General features: G+C 42.8%; 1 protein-coding gene across 2 annotated transcripts in view; it reads left to right on the top strand.

The window, feature by feature from the left end:
- SNX27 (sorting nexin 27) overlaps positions 1–18,408 on the top strand; it is a 68,542-nt gene extending 50,134 nt beyond the window's left edge. The window contains exons 8-12 of one of the 2 annotated variants that reach the window (XM_028088242.2): positions 2,324–2,413; positions 9,295–9,444; positions 9,757–9,885; positions 10,284–10,343; positions 16,112–18,408. In XM_028088242.2, coding sequence (XP_027944043.1) covers positions 2,324–2,413; positions 9,295–9,444; positions 9,757–9,885; positions 10,284–10,343; positions 16,112–16,285 — 603 coding nt within the window. In that variant the 3' untranslated portion in view covers positions 16,286–18,408. Of the gene's footprint in view, positions 1–2,323; positions 2,414–9,294; positions 9,445–9,756; positions 9,886–10,283; positions 10,344–11,237; positions 15,058–16,111 lie in introns of those variants that run through there. The other variant, XM_028088243.1, reaches the window with a different exon arrangement.
- The last annotated feature ends 84 nt before the right edge of the window (positions 18,409–18,492 follow it).

Raw genomic sequence — 18,492 nt, 5'->3', positions numbered from 1 at the left:
TCCAGTGTGAATCCTTGGATAAATTGCTTTGCCTCCTGGATCTTAGTTAAGTTACATTTTTAAAATGTTCTATCATGGGGCAACTGGTTGGCTTAGTCAGTAGAAGATGCAACTCTTGATATTCGTGTTGTGAGGTCGAGCCCCATGTTGGATGTAGAAATTACTTAAAAATAAAATTTTTTTTTTTTTTAAAGATTTTATTTATTTATTTGAGACAGAGAGAACACATGAGAGGGGGGAGGGTCAGAGGGAGAAGCAGACTCCCTGCTGAGCAGGGAGCCTGATGCGGGACTTGATCCAGGGACTCCAGGATCATGACCTGAGCCGAAGGCAGTTGCTTAACCAACTGAGCCACCCAGGCACCCAAAAATAAAATCTTTAAAAAATAATAAAATATTCTATCCCATTTAACAGAAGATAAATAAGTTTAAGAAGTAAAGATGTCCTGGAGTTAAGAATAAATTTATTTATTTATTTATTTTTAAAGATTTTATTTATTTATTTGACAGAGAGGGACACAGCGAGAGAGGGAACACAAGCAGGGGGAGTGGAAGAGGGAGAAGCAGGCTCCCCGTTGAGCAGGGAGCCTGATGTGGGGCTCGATCCCAGGACCTTGGAATCATGACCTGAGCCCTAGGAAGATGCTTAACAACTGAGCCACTCAGGCGCCCCAAGAATAAATTTATTACTGTTTTTTTTAAACAACAGGAAATGAGCATATGGCTATGTACTTATTAAAAAACTTTTCTTCAAAATTACACATACATAGAGTTTAAAGCGTCAAATAGTTCTACAGAGGTTATTATGAAAAATATTAATTACTCCACTTATCTTTATCTCTGCTCCCCCTAGACAACCATTTTCACCCCCTTTAGCTTTTGTTTTATATTTGCTTTCATGTCTCTGTTATGACTTGGTTATATTGCTCCTACTTGAATTTTCAGATTCAAGCAGTATCTCTTAATTTCCCACTATAGAAGATGAGACTCTAGCTCCATTTCCTCCTGCATTCCCACTATGTGCCATAACCATACCCATACTCAAGTGTACTTTGCTAGGTGACAGAGCTAGAAGTTGAAATGGTTTCTTGACTTCAACTCTGAACTCATTATGTTATGTAAATATTTTCTCTTAAAAGGCTATGGGGAATGATTTTTACCTTAAAGAAATCAGCAGTCTTCTGGTAAAGGTTCACGTGGCCCCAGCCTGGTGCCTACAAAAGTCGTTCTTGTAGCAAATCACTGAGATTGGATTCTGAATACCCTGGACAAGTGATTCTGTTTGTTCTTTTCCTTCCTCTTGTTTTTCTCTCCCAAAGATGAATTTTCCCTTCTATTAGATTTTTAAAGTTTTTCTTGGGATAGAGTGAGGTTGGGAAGGGGACGCATGTTTCATATAGCTGAACCAGGAGTAGTTGAGAATAAGCATATTATACCTAGGTACCTTCATGCTTGTATCAAGTCCTTTTGGGGATTTTTGTCCATGTACAATCTCAGATTTATCTCTTCCTGTCTTCAGTTGTTACCATCCTAGTTTTACAGTCTTGTTTCACGTCATGCTTAAAGCACCATAACATCATCAGTCTCCCTTATTTCATTCTCTCTGTAGCTTGGTTCATTTGGCACTCATATAAATCAGTCTCTTTTAAAAGTAACACAAATTTTTATTGCTTATTTTAGCTCCAGTAGTCCTTAGTGCTGTCCTTAAGTCTAAATTTCTGTGCCTGTTTTCTGGGATCCTTCATAATCTGTTAACTTAACCCATCCAGCATTATATTTTGTTGTCCCCTGACACGTACCCTTTCTTTAAATCAGGCAGATCTGTCTCCCGAATGTATTTAAGCTCAGATGCGTTCCTGTTCCCTGACTTCCATTTGTAGTTTTTTCCGTTCAGCTTAACCTTTGGGGTCCAACCAAGTCTTCCCTGATAACTATAATTAGCAAAAAACTCTGCTGTTCTTACTGTGTATCACTTACCATACATCTTTGCTACCTCATTGTTATCTTTAACAATTATATGTTATCTTTCAGTATTCTCTAATTGTTTCAACCTGTATAAATTAACTGGAATTTAAATCTCTTAACAGGAGAAACAAGATCCTTCATGTGCCTAGAACAATTCTTGAGTGCATACTGGGCACTCTTTAAATGCTACTTATTCCAATAAATATATCCTTGTGGCAGAGTTCACTGGTGATGATGATGATGGTCCAAATGGATAAGAGTTGTTCTGAAAAGGAATCTGTATCTCTTTATTTTTATCAATAATATGTTTGATAATGACTTTGATGTTCCTTTCTTCTCTGCCCTTGTTTTGGTGACAGGCTGTTGATGATGTGAAAAAAGGTTATATCAAAGCAGAGGAAAAGTCCTACCAATTACAGAAGCTGTATGAACAAAGGAAAATGGTCATGGTAGGTTTATGTCCCCATAATCTCTTTATAAAACACCTCTTCTTATCTCTTAAACATGTTGTTCCAGTCATTTTTGAAAGATGTTACAACTGGTCAGTGGCTTAATTAATTTTTTTTAAAAAAAGGAGGGGGATATAGGCCTTCATGTAATGCCCATTATGTTCCTCCATTTAGCATATTAGAGGATATTTTGCAACATGTGGGTATTTAACTTTATTATTGACAATAACCAAACAGTATTCTTTTTTGATAAAAAGTTCTAAAACAAAAGATGTGCAGAACATTTAATATGTAAATATCAGTTCTCGAAGAGTTGATATTTAGATTTTTAACATTAGAAATTATTTTATTTTGGCTCAGGTCGTGATCTCAGTGTCGTGAGATCAAGCCCTGTGTAGGGCTCTGCACTCAGCAAGGAGTCTGCTTGAGATTGTCTCTCTTCCTCTCCCTCTGCCCATTCCCCCTGCCCCACACACTCCTGCTCTCTCTCTCTCTCAGATGTTTGGAAAAAAATTATTTTATTTGTGATTTAGTAATTGCAAAATTATTTGTTTTTATAACTTCCTTTGCAGTTCCTTAAAACATATATGCTCAGTGGTGCCTTTGGTTAGTGTGCTATCTTAGAGCTGTGCTGTTTGATTCAATAGCTACTCATGTCATGTAGCTATTTAAATTTAATATTAAACTCATTTAAATTAAATAAAATTTAAAATTCAATTCCTCAGGTGCGCTAGCCTCATTTCAAGTGTTGAGTGGCCACATATGGCTAATACCCTACCATGTTGGACAGCTTAGATACAGAACATTTTCATCATCACAGAAAGTTCTGTTGGAGAGGGGCTGCCTACAATATTCCTTAAATGTTTTAAAATGAATTTTCAATTTGTACCTGCCATAAACACAGGGATGGAAATTGTCAAAAGTAAAATTTGTAAAGAATGCTTACATAAAATTTCACTCATAGCATTTTAAAATTTCTTTCTTGGCGGGCAGCTGGGTGGCTCAGTTGGTTAAGTTACTGCCTTTGGCTCAGGTCATGATCCTGGAGTCCCAGGATCGAGTCCCACATCGGGCTCCCTGCTCAGCAGGGAGTCTGCTTCTACCTCTGACCCTCTCCCCTCTCATGCTCTCTATCTCTCATTCTCTCTCTCTCAAATAAATAAATAAAAATCTTAAAAAAAAATTTTCTTTCTTGACAAATTCACATATAGTTGAAAGTTTTCCAATTACAGTTTTTCATGATTTCACACAAGACAGTTATTGCATTGATGATGATGCTGATAGATCACTGAATTTCTTTTGTACCCTCTGTGTGTGCACTTTTTTATGAGGGGATATTCTCTTTCTAAACTAATTGGGTTGGAATAAGAATACAAACAAGTCAGCCATTGAACTCAGCCCATAATCTTATATCTAGCTGGGATAGTCATTTTATCGCTTATATGACAAAAAGTAGTAAATCTGTTTGTCTTAGAAAACTGCCAGAGATCAGGGAACCATTTACCAATGTTCTGCATACCAACAGGCTAAAATAGACAACACAAAAATCTTTTAAACAGAATTAATTCTTGGCAGAATTTTGGTAAGGGGAATTTTACTGTGTGAGAGACAGGATTTTAAAACTCGATTTGGGGGCACCTGGGTGGCTCGGTTGAGCATCTGATTTCCGCTCAGGTCCTGGTCTTAGGGTCCTGGGGTCGAGCCCCCCCACCGTGTTGTCGGCCTCCGTGCTCAGTGGGGAGTCTGCTTCTCCCTCTCCCTCTGACCCTCCCCCTGCTCTCTCTCTCAAATAAAATCTTAAAAAAAAAAAACCAACTCAGTTTCCACCTCTTCTTTATATTAATGTGTGATTCTGGCCAACACATCTGCATCTTTTTGGTGAAAAGGACCAACTACTAAAGGACCATCAGCCTCTGAAATATTTCTTTGCCTTTGCCAAAGGCAACAAATCAAGGTACTTTCATAAGGGCTTCTGATAATTCCAGTATGGAATACATATTGTTTCTTTGCACATGTAGTACTCCAGACACACTATCTTCCATTTGTGCATTCAACAACAAATATTTGTTGATTACCAAGTGTGTGCCAGGCACAGTAGAAGGTGCTAAAAATATATGAATAGGTTTGGGTTGTCCTATGGCAAAATATAAAAGATCTGAATTTAACAAACTTGGTAATCTATTACAAAATTACTTTTAGACTCAAATTTGTATCTTGTAATCACTCAGTTAAGAACTCTAATACAGGGGTGATTGGGTGGTGCAGTCGGTTAATCATCTAATTCTTGATTTTGGCTCAGGTCATGATCTCAGGGTCATGAGATTGAGCCCTGCGTGGGTGCCTCTGCTTAGGACTCTCACTCCCTCCCCTTCTGCCCCTCCCCCTCCAGCTCACCTGTGCACACACTCTCTCTCTCTCTCTCAAATAAGTAAATGAATCTTAAACAACAACAACAACAACAAACCTCAAGTACAGTTGATTTTCCCCCCTTGGATCATTGGAATTGATCATTGGATCATTGGAATTGAGTATAAGATATGCTTAAACGTTTATGGAATTCTGTTGTCTTGAAAACCTAGTGCCACAAGTAAGTACTAGCCCTATAATATTGCAATTAGATTTTATTTTATTTATTTATTTATTTTTCGTTACCAAGTACATTAATCATTTTAATTCAGAAGAGGGGAGGCATAAAGCAGGCTGTCACTGGTCAAAGAACATTAGTCACTCACATTGGCTTCGAGAGAATGTGGTAGCATCTTGTCCTTATTTTTGTCTTGTTCCATCAAAGTCACAAAATAACCTTATCTGATGGTGATATTCTGTAAAATGGTTTATGTTCAGGAAGCAACACTACAACCTAGCTTTTGGCGGCCAGCTAACAGTTGTCAGCTGTCAGAGATTTTTTTTTTTTCTCCTTTTTTCTTAGTTTCTTATAACCATTAACTCACTTCTCTGTTGTTCTGAGGCCACTTGAAAGTTTGTTTTCAGAGGAGAAAAAAAGCAATCTGTGTTAGGTGCCATCTCACCAACCACAACTGAATTTTATAAAGCAGAAATCCTGCATAGAACTCCACATTAAAAATACTTATTATTACTTCTACCACTGACAGCAGCAGGAGGTAAAAGATTACATAGGAACTATACAGATCACTGAAAGAATCAGAGAGCCACTGAATAGGATGAAATAAATCAGTGCTGCTGAAGATTATAAATACTGTGGTACAGATGGGTAGAAGCAGCACTGACCAGACAATACTTGCAACTATCCTCCAGCCCAAAACGCGCCACAAGATGTCCTGCGACCCGCCGTCGCAAGGCCGACTCGCAGCCGTGGCCATGGTGATGGCGGCCCCGACTCTGAGGAGTGCAGGAGACAGTGCACCCGCCCGCCACCTGCAATTAGATTTTAAATAAAATCCCACCAAAGGTTGAAACGCATGAATTTTATTCAAGTGTAATTTCATGTATTCAAGTATTAGTGTTCAAAGACATTAGTCTACCCAGTGGTCAGGTTCAGTTCATTGAAATTTCCAACTCAGATGGGCCCTTCTGATCCCATGCGTCTTGATAGCAACTTAATATGGTTGATAGGCCCAAGATTAGGCCAAATCACTACTATTAGTTGCCAAATCACTGTGAGACTTTCAACAAACTTCAGTTTTAGTTTCTTTTCTATAAAATGGGAATATTTGGATTGCCAGCTATCACGTAGACTCTTGACAAAATACTCCAAAATTCTTAAACATCTGTAAGTTCCCTTGTTTTCCAAATACAGAAGACAGCTCTTTATACTTTGTGCAAATCTAGGAGTATAGAGATTTGCCTAAAGCTGAGAAATAACTACCTGACCTGAGAATCTGAAAATCTTATTTCCCATATGAGATTTTACCTCTGTCGTCATACCAAGGCCACAGGTGCCCTTAGTTTCCACTCAGGCTACTTTTAGAACTTAATGCCATTAGAAAGTCCCCTAAAGGTCCTTTGCTTTCAAGGACTACATTCTTGAATATGGAGGGATAAATCAGCATTTTGATTCAAAGGTGAGAGAGGGGCACATAGAGTGTGCCTGGTACAGTTCTAGGCACAATATGTACATTCTCATTTCCTCCTTATAACAACTGTGCAGGTGTGTGGAGAAGTAGAGTCTGAGAGATGAAGATTCTGACTTAATATCACTTAGCTTGTCAGAAGTGGAACTAGAATTTGAACCTATTTCTGTCTGACTTCAGAGCATGTTTTTTTCCCTGTAGCAGGGACAGAAACTGGCCGCAGCAGCCTTTACTCCCAGATGGCAGAGGGGAAGCCCCCAGGCAGAGAAACTTATACAAGGTCACAGAGAGAGGTCAGGGTATGCATAGCTCCATGCCTTGTCTGATGGCTTTTCCTAATCCCTCCCTTTGTCTACATGTTTCTCTTTTTAAGAAATAAAATAAAGCTCCCTATTAGGAATATGGCAGAAATATTTTTAAAACAATAGTGGTGCCTCTCAAAGAGGAGAAATCTCAGCAAATGTGTTATATGTAAGGCTCTTTTGGTAAAGAATGCGAGCAGAACCAGTCCCAAGGCTGTGTGACACCTTCCAGCATTTGCAAAGGTCCTAAACACCTTTGAGCAGAATTTGCTGCTTGCTGAGTATGCAGACTTTCCCATGACTGTGTTAGGAGGGTGCCGTGGATTGAGCGCTTGCAGGCCTGCTTGCAGGGCACTCTTCTTTTTCCCTTTAATATTTTATTGTAGAATATTTCAAACATGTAAAGAAGTTGGAAGAATAGTACATTTAAGCCCCCATGTACTCATTACCCAGTTTCAGCAACCTTCCACTTTTCTGCTGTTCATGTTTCATCTGTCTCATGCACATGCTTTTTTCCCCTGGAGTTTTGTTTTTTTTTAAAGACTTTATTTATTTACTTGACAGAGAGCAGGAGAGCACAAGCAGGGGGAGTGGCAGGCAGAGGGAGAGGGAGAAGCAGGTTCCCCGCTGATCATGACCTGAGCTGAAGGCAGTAGCTTAACCAACTGAGCCACCCAGGTGCCCCTCCCCTGGAATTTTTAAGAAAAATATTCATATACATCATTTCACAGGGCATTCCTGAGAGAGAAAATAGTTTAGCCCTCTGGCTAAGGATAATGGGGCCTTTAAAATTATTTTTTTAAGCTAAATACTTGAATGGTCACAAGTAACTGTGTGATGTAGGTGCTATTACTATTTTCCTTTTCACAGGAGAGGAAACTAAGGCTCCTGGGATTTAGTAATTTGCTAGAGTGCAAGTACCTTGCCCAAAGTGACATAGTTAGGAAATGACGGAGCCAGGATTCAAGCCGAGGGTAGTCTGGGCCCAGGCTCTTGACCACTCTTTGTACATGCTTCCTGTCCCAACCTTTGTTTCTGCTTATAACCCCAGAAGAGTTTTATTCCATGGCACTGCCTGTCCTATCTACCAAAGTTTAGTGGCCAGAGATATCTTTTTGCCCCATAGTGCTAATGGCAGGGCCAAGCAGTATCTACTTTTATCCCTAGTACAGCAAGGATGATGAGATAAGGGGATGGAGTAGGGTGATAAAAGGAAGGAGAAAGAAAAGAAAAATGACACAAATCAGGTATTGTGGTACTTCCTGTCACTGTGTTCTTGCTGTCATTTTATAATTTTCCCCTTCGAAGTTGCCATTATACCTAAACAGAAGTAAATACAAAGTAGGGAAGGGAGCATGTGGTGTGATTTTTTTTTTTTCCTGTGGACCTTTAAGTCTTCCCAGGGCAGTAGCAATGGTCTTGGTGCCATTCATTGGTACCAGAGCTACAGGTTGCCCAGGGTCCTTTTTGTGCTTAGGTCCCTTTGTCTCTTCTCTCTTAGGCAGAAGGCGACTCTGCAGTGTGTTCCAGTCTCCCTGCCCATCTAGTGTAGATCAGCTAGTGTGCCGTGCCTTTGTCTTCCTTCCAGCACTCCCTGCATGTCCCCAGTGTGCTCTGTTCTCTGTGTGGGGACTCAAGGCTCTTTGCTTATTTCCTAGTCAGTCCCTGAGAGGAAACTGGGTCAGAGTACATGCATCTTTTTTTTTTTTTTAAATCATCTTTTCCCTATTTCTGTTCTGTTTTCCTTCCCACTCATCTTTTACTCTTAACTTAAAATAGGGAGTTGAGTGAAAGAGAGGCCAGTCTTCATTGTAGAGGGGAAAGGACAAAGAGCTGAGTTGGAGTCCTTTCTGAATCAGTCCTGTAGCACTGTACCTCTGAGGGTTGTATATGCCACTCAGTTTGGTCCACATGCTTTTTAAGGAGGCATAGGTACTGGAGACCGGGGGATGGTGGCACTGATCTGGGGACTAGTGGCAATAGAGAAAGGACCAGTGGCCAAGAAATTAAACCTCGCTTCTAATCTTGACTGCTCCACCTGTGACCTTAAGCAAGTCTCCTGTGGGAGACTCTGGGCCTATCTTTAGCAGTCTCTTTCAGCTTAAACATGTTATGAGTATGAGATGTGGGATAGCTTACTCCTCCTCACAGAGATCCTTATAACTTTTGATTTGGGAGGAGACATGAGCTCCCTTTCCTTAATCATGCAGATCGCTTTGATTCCCATCCCAGAGGCAAGTGAAAGGAGAGGCAGACTTAATGGCATTGTGAGTCCCCCTCTACACAGAGCATCTCTTCTGGCTCCGTTGTGTACTTATGGGGTAGAGAAAGGAGGTGGGGTTGGAAGTATGAAAGTAGAAGCTGGAAGTGGAGCAAAGGATCTGCTCGGAGTCCTGGCTCTTCTTAGGGCTGGGTGTGAGACCAGAGCATGGTCTTCAGGTTGCTGGGTGAGAGGGTTCTCTTCATGGTGGTTTAATACTACAGTAACACTGTTTTTGCCTTCCTTTTTTTTTTTTTTTTTTTTTAGTACCTCAACATGCTAAGGACTTGCGAGGGCTACAATGAAATAATCTTCCCCCACTGTGCCTGTGACTCCAGGAGGAAGGGACACGTCATCACAGCCATTAGCATCATGCACTTTAAACTGCATGCCTGCACTGAAGAAGGACAGTTGGAGGTGACAGTTCGCCATGGGGCTGGGGCTGGAAGTACTAGGGACATAGTTGCTCAGTCACTTGCTGGGGTTTAGTTCCTGTTGGGAGGGGAGATGAAATCAAAGCTATTTTGATGGGGTAGGTAAATTGGCACTGGATCCACACTAATCCTTACCTTCCTGGCTCCTCACGCTGACTCTTACTCTTCTGTCAAAGTCTTTTCTTTAAAATGACGCAGACATCTCACTCATTTCACTTCTGCTGTCTGCTTCAGAACCATCCTAGCTAAGCTCCCCAGCATTCTCGGACTTACGCTCTTGTTCTCGGATGTTTAGAACCAGGTAATAGCGTTTGAATGGGACGAGATGCAGCGATGGGATACAGATGAAGAAGGAATGGCCTTCTGCTTTGAATATGCCCGAGGAGAGAAGAAGCCTCGATGGGTTAAAATCTTCACACCATACGTGAGTGGTAGACAGGGAAACTGTCTTGGGGAAAGTAGATTGGGTTTGAGGTTCTCAAGCTGAATGCATAAATGGGGAGAGCTATAGAGGTAGCAGTTGTTTTTTGAACCCTAGAGCCCCAGGTATCTTCCTGTCTTTCCTGGAGGACTGACTAGGATTGGCAGTTTCACATCCCGTTTGACTCACAACTACCACTAGAAGGAGCCAGAGAATAGTAGATGAACCAGGCCTGGGTTTTGGTTTGTTTGTTTTGTTTTGTTTTGTGGTACTTGTCAGGGTTTTTCTCTAGGTTGAGCAAGTTTGGGAGGTGGGGTAACAGAGGGCAGGAGTTCAAAGGCATGGCCCTGTGGTGCCTGATCTTGAGAAGTCAGTGTTGCTATTTTGTTTTTGTTTTTCAGTTTAATTATATGCATGAATGCTTCGAAAGGGTGTTCTGTGAGCTCAAGTGGAGAAAAGAGGTAATTCTAAATCTTGAATTGACTTTTTTTATCTGTTTGTTTGTTTGAAGTGATAGGCCTGTGGCCAAATACCTGGGACCTTCACCTCCATCTCAGTCTTTATAGGAATATTACTTAGAGACTGTTTATTCTTCTAGAGAGGTTATTCTTCCAGCCTTTGGAGGCTGAATAGACTGTGCAAAAGAAGCCCTGCTTTTGTCGGTGGGTAGCCATTGGCTGTAGGCTATTCCATCTCCCATGACTTCATGGCCCCTCCTCTGCTGTGGTTTTGTTTTTGTTTTTTAATAAAATCACTGCCTATGTTGTTCCTGACCCAAAAGGGCAGCTGTCCTCAGTTTTAGCTGTTCTGACTAGACAAGTCATGACAGAACCTGTCTGGGCGAACCAAGAATGCATATGTGTGGGAAAGGTTCTGCCCCTGTTTTACTGCTGTCCATATTTGCCAGTGCTGGAGCAGAATTTGGAAGGTTCTGAATAAGTTGCTACTGATTCTCAAAGACAATGTTTCTGAAGTTCAGAAGGAAAGTCGGGATTATAAAAATTTATAATCTTGGTACAGTAGAAAGAACATTAGGCTCTGAGAATCAGATCAGGATTTTCTCCCAGCTTTTTTCCTCTCTGCAACGTTGGGCAAATGAGCCTCCCTAGATCTCAGGTTTCTTGTCTTTTCTCATCTATAAAATGGGAACGCTGAACCAGATAACTAATATCTAAGCTCCTTTCTGGGTCTAAAAGGCTGTGCTTCTAGGTGGGAAGTTATAGCAGAGGTGGAGGCCAATCAGATGGAGTCATCTAGCCATATATTTTTCTGTTTCTGTCTGAGGGTGGCCACCAGGTGGGAGGAGATGCAGACACCTCAGGCTTCCCAATGACTGTTCTCTGTTTTCCTTTCAGAACATTTTCCAGATGGCACGGTCACAGCAGAGGGATGTGGCCACCTAGCCTTTCCTCACCCCTCCTCCTCCCCCTCGTCCTCCCACCCCTCTCGTCTCCTGTGTCAGACAGAGTAACCATTAACACAAAAGAAGAGAAAAAGGAAAAAAGTCATTATGTTCAAAAGCCCTAAACTAAATCCTATTAATAATCCCTCTGAATTTCATGTCTCTGGAATTGAGCTGGTAGAGAATGACAGATTGGTCAGCACCAGGAGTCAGCTGAGTTAAGACAGGAAAATAAGCCCAACAATGCGCCAAAGGTATCTTTGTCCTTTCACCTGGGCCTCATACCAACAGACTCTCCTTGTACTATATTTTTAAAACTGGAACTATGAACTCCATCCATTTGCACTGTTCAGACATATATATGTATGTATGTAAAAATTATATATACACAAATTAGCTGCACGTATATACATATATATATTTCTTTTTAAATTTCATATTGATGGCAGTACCTTTTTTAGCTTGTGTTTTTACACACCTTTCACTAGAATTCATGACTTCTCTCTTGCTCTCTTTATTTTGAAACAAACTTTAAAAAGGAAAAAAAAATAATTTACCAGGAAAATACCTCTCCTCATGAAGGACTCGAAAAGTTTACAACCTGCTTGGGTTTTTTTCCCCCCTTTTTTGTATTGGGTGAAGATTCTGACTCATGGGTTGCCGTAGAGTCTGAGGAGCAAGGAGCATAGTTTCTTTATCTTCCACGAGGCTGCTGGGGAGGAGAAAGAGATGTGTTTCTCAAGGGTAGCAAGGATTGCAGATCTGCAGGGAGAGTCTAAAGACTTGGTGTGGTCTTTGATTCCAAGACAACTTTCCTGGTCCATCTCTCTCTCCCACTCATGGCTTTCTAGCCACATCTCCTCACTTCCCGAGGGCCCCTTGAATGCTCTCCCTCCACTGCCTAGAATGGAGGGGAGGGTCAGCTCAGGAGGTTGATGCCACAGGAACCTGAAACACTTCATGGTTGTAATTTCCCATTTCCCTGCCATTTCTGAAGCAGGCAGAGTACTAGGGACCAGAGTTAAAGCCAATACCTTTAGGCACAAAGATTGGACTTAGGGGAAAAGAAGGAAGAAATGCCCTAAGTACCTAAGCTTTTCCCTATCCGTTCCTGACCAATAACCACCATAACCAATTACATTCTCCACGACTTCCTTAAAGAGCCTCGTTGGGGAGGGACCTGACAGTATAGTATCCGCAAGGCCTTAGGGAAACTTGGAATGAGTCAGTGGTCTGTGCCAACCAAACCAGTTCCCATCTCTAAGCCAGCTGAGGACCCAGGAAGGACCAGTAGCAATATGGTTGATTTGAGTTGGATCTCAACTTTTAATGAAAAGGAGACTAAAGAAAAACCTTTTTGTCCCCCAGAGAGCTCCTCATCTCACCTTGCAGTGTGAGCTTTTGAATCCTGAGAGCTGTATCCCAGGACTCCGGGGGCCGGGCTGACCAGGTGGGGCAACACTCTCAGCCCCAGGCTCTAGAGATACTGCATTGGGAGCTCGAGGTTGGGCTCCGGTGCAACTGAAACATGTCTGTGAGCCTTCTTTTCTTTTTCCCTTCTCTACCTTCTAAACAAAAACCTCCATTGGGTGGCATCTTTTGCTTTGTCTAACTGGGAGGCAGCCATACTTGGTTTAGTCACTCTACTGAGCAGTGGTGGGGTGGTTTGAAGTTTCTTTTTTGGTAACTTGTTTTTGCAGATCGTCGTGAGGCCATTTTTCTTTCTCTCTCACCCTGTTATCCTGGCAGCTGCTTGCCCCAGGACAGTGTGGGATCATACAGGACACCTGTCTTCCCTCCCCTTCTTCAAATCTAGGTGGAATCATAGAATACAGAACGTAGGGATGCTGAATGTTTAATGTTACAGAGAGTGATCCCTGGTTTGAAAGCTTTGATGCAGGATTATCTTCTTTTGGCTTAAATGAATTTAATAATGAGCCAAAGGACCCTAGAAAGAAGATATGCTGATACCCCGCTCCAAGATGCTAAAGAGGCTTTTGGTGCCAGCTTTGTTCAAACTGTAAACATAGTAGCAGTTTGCGTGTATTCCCTCAGAGTGGGAGAGGAATGAACAAATCTGGAGTCTGTGCACTATCCCAAATATTGACCTCCCATTGTGAGATGTGAGACGTGGGGGCTGCCCGTAGGATGGAGGCCCCTTGGAGTGGGTGGATGTTGCTCTGGTCCCTTTGTGACAGAGCATTCATTCACTTGGTGCTTTGGAGACTGGGCGAGGGCCCTGTGGGTATTGGCCTGTGGGCAGAGTCTATTTAGGAATAGCCCCTACTTGTGGCTGTACCACTAACAAAGCACCCATTTATAGCAAGGAGGGGGAAGGAGGGAGCCCCTGGAGGACGGCACCTTCCCCTCTTCCACCCACAGCAGGCCTCCTGGACCAGGGCAGAGGTCACTGTGGCTCCATAGGATCAAGCTCTTTTTTGCATGAAGCAGTGTTAGTGTGACACTCCTTTCCCCCCTGGCTCTATACTTCCTCTCCCCAATCCCTGCTGTCTTTCTTAGTCCTGGGTTGTGCCCAGGGAGCCTTCTGCCCAGTCTTCTTTTGCAGTTTGTCTCTGGGAAATGGAGGGGCTCCCCCTCCCCTCTGCTTTGCCCCAGCAGAGCCAGCAGGATCTTCCTGATCTCCTGTTGTCCTTCCCTCTTTTACTCAGTTTCTATCCTCTTTGGTAAAAGCTCAGAGTTTTGTATAGATCAGGAGAAAATGCAGGCCCTGAGAAACCTGTCCCTGCAGAAAGGTTTCCTTGGGCCATGCTTTGGGCTCTCTGCTCTTTATATTTTTATTCTACTTTTCCATTTTCCTGCCCTCCCCTTGCCCTCGGCCTAAGCTCAGCCCAGGTGTGTGCTCAGGGCAGCTCCTTGGCCTGGCCTGTCTAGTTTCATCCTGTCATCACCCAGGCCGGTAGCTTTGGTTATCCCCTCTTGTAGCTCCAAAGCTAGTGCTTGGAGCAGCAGTACAGGGCATTGACAGGAGGGGACACCTCTCTCTCCTCTCAGAATTTGCCAGCTTACAGCCTGGCTCCTAAGAGGCAGGTTTCCTTGAGGAGACTGCATCCTGGTTGACCTGATGTCTCCTGACCTGGAGGGACTATTGTGCTCTCTGGCTGGATCAGTTCAGCATAGAGACCATTTGGCTGTTGGAGCCCAGCATATTGCTAGGTTCCCTCACCAGATCGATTGTGTCCCATTAGCTTCCTTTTGAAGGGAGGACAACACTGTTGATACTCAGAAAAGAAGAGAGGCAGTGGGTTTGCTTCTTCAACTCCTGTCTTCCAGTTCCACCTCCTGCCTGCCCTTCCCACTAGCCCTGGGCATGTCATGCCAGGCCTCACTCATACCAGGACAGCAGCTCACTCCTCAGCAATAATCTCAAGTGTGGGGAATGCTTAGGGTTCTGGGGAAGGGTAGGAGCAACGAGGGGAGTGCTGTGGGCTGAAGGCACTTGGCCAGTTGCCAAATTGGACACCAGTTTTATATCATGCCCGCCTTTTAAGCCAGTGAGCTGGGCTTCAGTTTTCCCCAGGCCATGCATACTTTTAATTTATTTGAGAAACTCTAATTGTATTTTCACTGCAGTATCTTGTATTTTTTATTTGTGATTTAAGAAATGTGAAGAGAAAATACACAGACACATAATGGCTAACAGTGTTTCTTTCATTCCTTGTTCTAGAGCTAACCACTCTAAAATTGTTCGGTAATGTCACTTAGTGTAATTAATTGTAACATATTCTTTTAAATAAATTGATTTATTGATGAAAGTAGTCTGTGCCTTCCTAGACTACACATCCTTTGGGTTGCATGGGAAGAAGTGAAGAGGGACCTTTGAGATTGGTGTTAGAAAGGTCAGTCTGAAAATGGGAAGGAACACCTAGCTGGTTCTCCCGGGTAGCGAGTGGGGCAGTCTTTTGAGGGCAGGAGATAGAGAAGCTGGGAGTCCCCTTGCCTAAAGTTCTGTTTCCAGTGGCTCCTTTGGAAATGCCTCCTGCTCCCTCAGATGTCAGAGTTGATTGCGCCAGTCGTTCCCCCCCCCGCCCCCCCGCCAAATCCATGGTAAAACTCACAGGACTCTTCTCCCTCAGCCTTACTCAGATAGAGCCTAGCAAAGCCCTTGGGACACATCTTAGCACTGTCCCCCTACCCCAGTAACATGATCTGCTATTTCATTTTACAAATACCTCAGGAGACTGATCTCCTGAATCTGAACCTAATATAACAACAACAATAATAATGCATAATAGTAGGCACTCAGGGTGGTTGTATTCCTTCCTCTGCCCACACCCCTGAGAATAAAGGTGGTTCTGGATGTACTTTGTTTTTACACAGGGGTCTCAGGTACTGTGGCCTAATGACTTACTCCAAAGAGTACCTGCTGCTCTCTGTCAAAGCTCAGCATTTGCGTTAGGTCAGATATTTTGTTATTTTTGTAAACCTTTCTTACTTTTATAACCCCCGACCATATGTTTTTGCTCCTTGATTGAAGGCTATAAAAGCAAGAACTAGTTTGACATTTCTTTTGGCAGTTTGGGGAGAGACATTTGTTCTGGATCTCATTCACTCAGCCATCAGCATTAAATAATTGGGATCTGGGCGCCTGGGTGGCTCAGATGGTTGAGCGTCTGCCTTCGGCTCAGGTCATGATCCCAGGGTCCTGGGATCGAGTCCCGCATCGGGCTCCCTGCTCCTTGGGAGCCTGCTTCTCCCTCTGCCTCTCTCTCTCTCTCTCTCTGTCTCTCATGAATAAATAAATAAAAAAAAATAATTGGGATCTGATAAATATGATAATGGGGAAATAATTCTTTTTTCTTTAACAAGGAAAGAATCTGTAGAGAAGGAGAAAGTGGAATCCCAGAGTCGAATTACAGAAGTTTAAGTCGACAAACATTGATTGGCTATCTGCCACGCGCAGGGCATCCTGTTCCATACAACAGCAGATACAAAGGCAAAGGAAGAGCCATTGTTCCCGCTTTCAGCCCAGCAGAGAACTGAGAGATTTACGAATGACATGATACATGGCAATGGAAGGTTGAAGTGCCATAAGGACTAGGAAGAAGAGGGGGGGAGAAAGACCTCTGGATGAAGCAGCTAAGGAAATCTTCATGAAGAAAGTGGCGTTTAAGATGAACCATTTAAGATGAACAGGAATTCAACAAGAAGGTTTTTCACAAAGTTTATTGAGCTGTTATGTGCCTGACACTTATAATTGGGAATGAAGAGCCATGGGGGGAGGGGAAGGCTCAAACTTGTCCAGATGAACAATGAATAGTCCTATTTGATTAGAACTTAGATGGAAGATGAGGTTTGAAGAACCTTGAATGCCAGGGTAAGGTGTTCTACATTTAAAAAAAGGTTTTTTTTAATCAGCTGCAGTTTAGAAACTGGTGCTGTAGAATACACACAGAAGGCTCAGTTAGGACACTGTTATGGTTGGTAAGTGGAGGCAGTGATAATTAAAAGGGATACGGATGTGAGAAAAAAATTGTGGAAGTAAAATCTTTTGTGATTTAATAACATTGAATGCATGTGTCAGGAGTCAAAGACTCCCGAGGTTTCATCTCTAGGTGGCTAGAAAATGGAAATATTTAAGAGTTGAAACAGGGAGAAAATGTGTTGGCTTTGGACCTATTATGATTTAGGCATGGGTGAGAAATTAGATATATAGACATCCAGCAATTACTTCTTAATTATTTGTGGAGCACCTTCTGATGTTCTGGGCACTGTTGAGGGTGATGGGGATACAGCAGTAAACAAGGTGAAGAATGGACTCGGCATCTGTCCGTGAATGGATTTGTAGAAGGCTTCTATGGAGAACAGGTTGTAGGAGGGCGGGAAGGGGACCACAGACACACATGAGGGCACCAGAGGGCTCTGGTGGTATGAGGGTGACTTTGGACTTTGTGGCCATGGAGATGGAAAGACAGATGTGTGCAGGTCAACAATATATTTGAGAGGACAAGTAGGGCTTTGCAGTTGGATTGAATAGGAGGCGTGAGATGGTGAATAGTGGTGCTAGATACTTGTGAGGAAGACTGAGGGAGGAAGGCGCTCCCAGACTGAGTTCAGGACAAAAGTTCAATTAGAAACACACAACTGGGAGTCATTCTCATCGAGTGGATGAGAGGATGCAGTATATTGGAGGGAGACCCCATTTGTGGGGGGCAAGAGGAAGCTGCCTGATTACTCAGGGAAGTAGACCCAGAGAAGGCCCAGAGAATGGGAATCTTCGAAGGACCAGATGCTTGGCTCAGAGCGACTCAAGTTGTCAGACTTGGAGAAGAGAGTGAGTCTTGGCTGCAAGTGGAAATGCCTGCAGTCACAAATACTAGAAGCCAAGACCGCGAAGGCTTTGACATTTTAGCAGGAGAGTGAAAAGACAAAGGAAACCCTGCAAGTTGGACGGGCTGTGCAGGGTCTCTGCTAAGGAGATGGAAACACTTTGCCTGATGTTTGTGCATTTCTAAGCTCTCAAAATACGGCCAGGGCATGGGGATGCATTGGAGGAAGAATTATCCAGGGCTTTTCCCGGCCACACTCTCATCCCTGGAGCCCCCCTAATGGAGGATATTTTCCTAAATGTCTGTTTTCATTTCTATAAATGGAAGGCTTCTTCCAATCCCTGCTATTAATCTGTCAGCTCCAGTCTTCTGCCTTAAGAAGTTCTTTTCCTTTTCCCTTCTCTTTATGCTGCCATTAACATTGGAACAGTAACTTGATCATTTTAGAAGAAGCAGCTGAGTTTCATCCTGCTTGGTCTGAATTAGGGGATCCTACTGTCCTGATTTCTTATTTCTTCTGCTCTCCCATTTTATTACTGCTCAGATCCCCCCTGCTCAGAAGAGGTGGTAATGAACTTTGGGAGCTAACAGAACTACCCTCCTTTATACCCTACCTACTATATTTGAAGCTAATATGATGCCTGAGAAATCTGTTTATGCAAGATACAAGTTCAGAGCTTCCTTTTCTGGCTCCGAGGGTCCTACGTTTTGCCATCAAAGTCCCTAGAGATGATGAGCACCGGGTGATGTATGGAATTACTGAATCACTATATTGTACACCAGAAACTAATATAACACTGCTAACTATACTGGGATTAAAATAATTTTTAAAAAGGACCTGGAGAATCCCTGTCCCCGAAATGTTTTATTTCCCCCCAAAAGACCCCTCTGTGTCTCCCTCTTCATCATTCAACTTTACTT

This window comes from Eumetopias jubatus, unplaced genomic scaffold (genome assembly GCF_037043125.1).
Source record: "Eumetopias jubatus isolate StellerSeaLion01/CBP00866 unplaced genomic scaffold, mEumJub1_p1.0 scaffold_4, whole genome shotgun sequence".
Lineage (NCBI taxonomy): Eukaryota > Metazoa > Chordata > Mammalia > Carnivora > Otariidae > Eumetopias > Eumetopias jubatus.
This window is presented reverse-complemented; position numbering and strand designations above follow the sequence as displayed.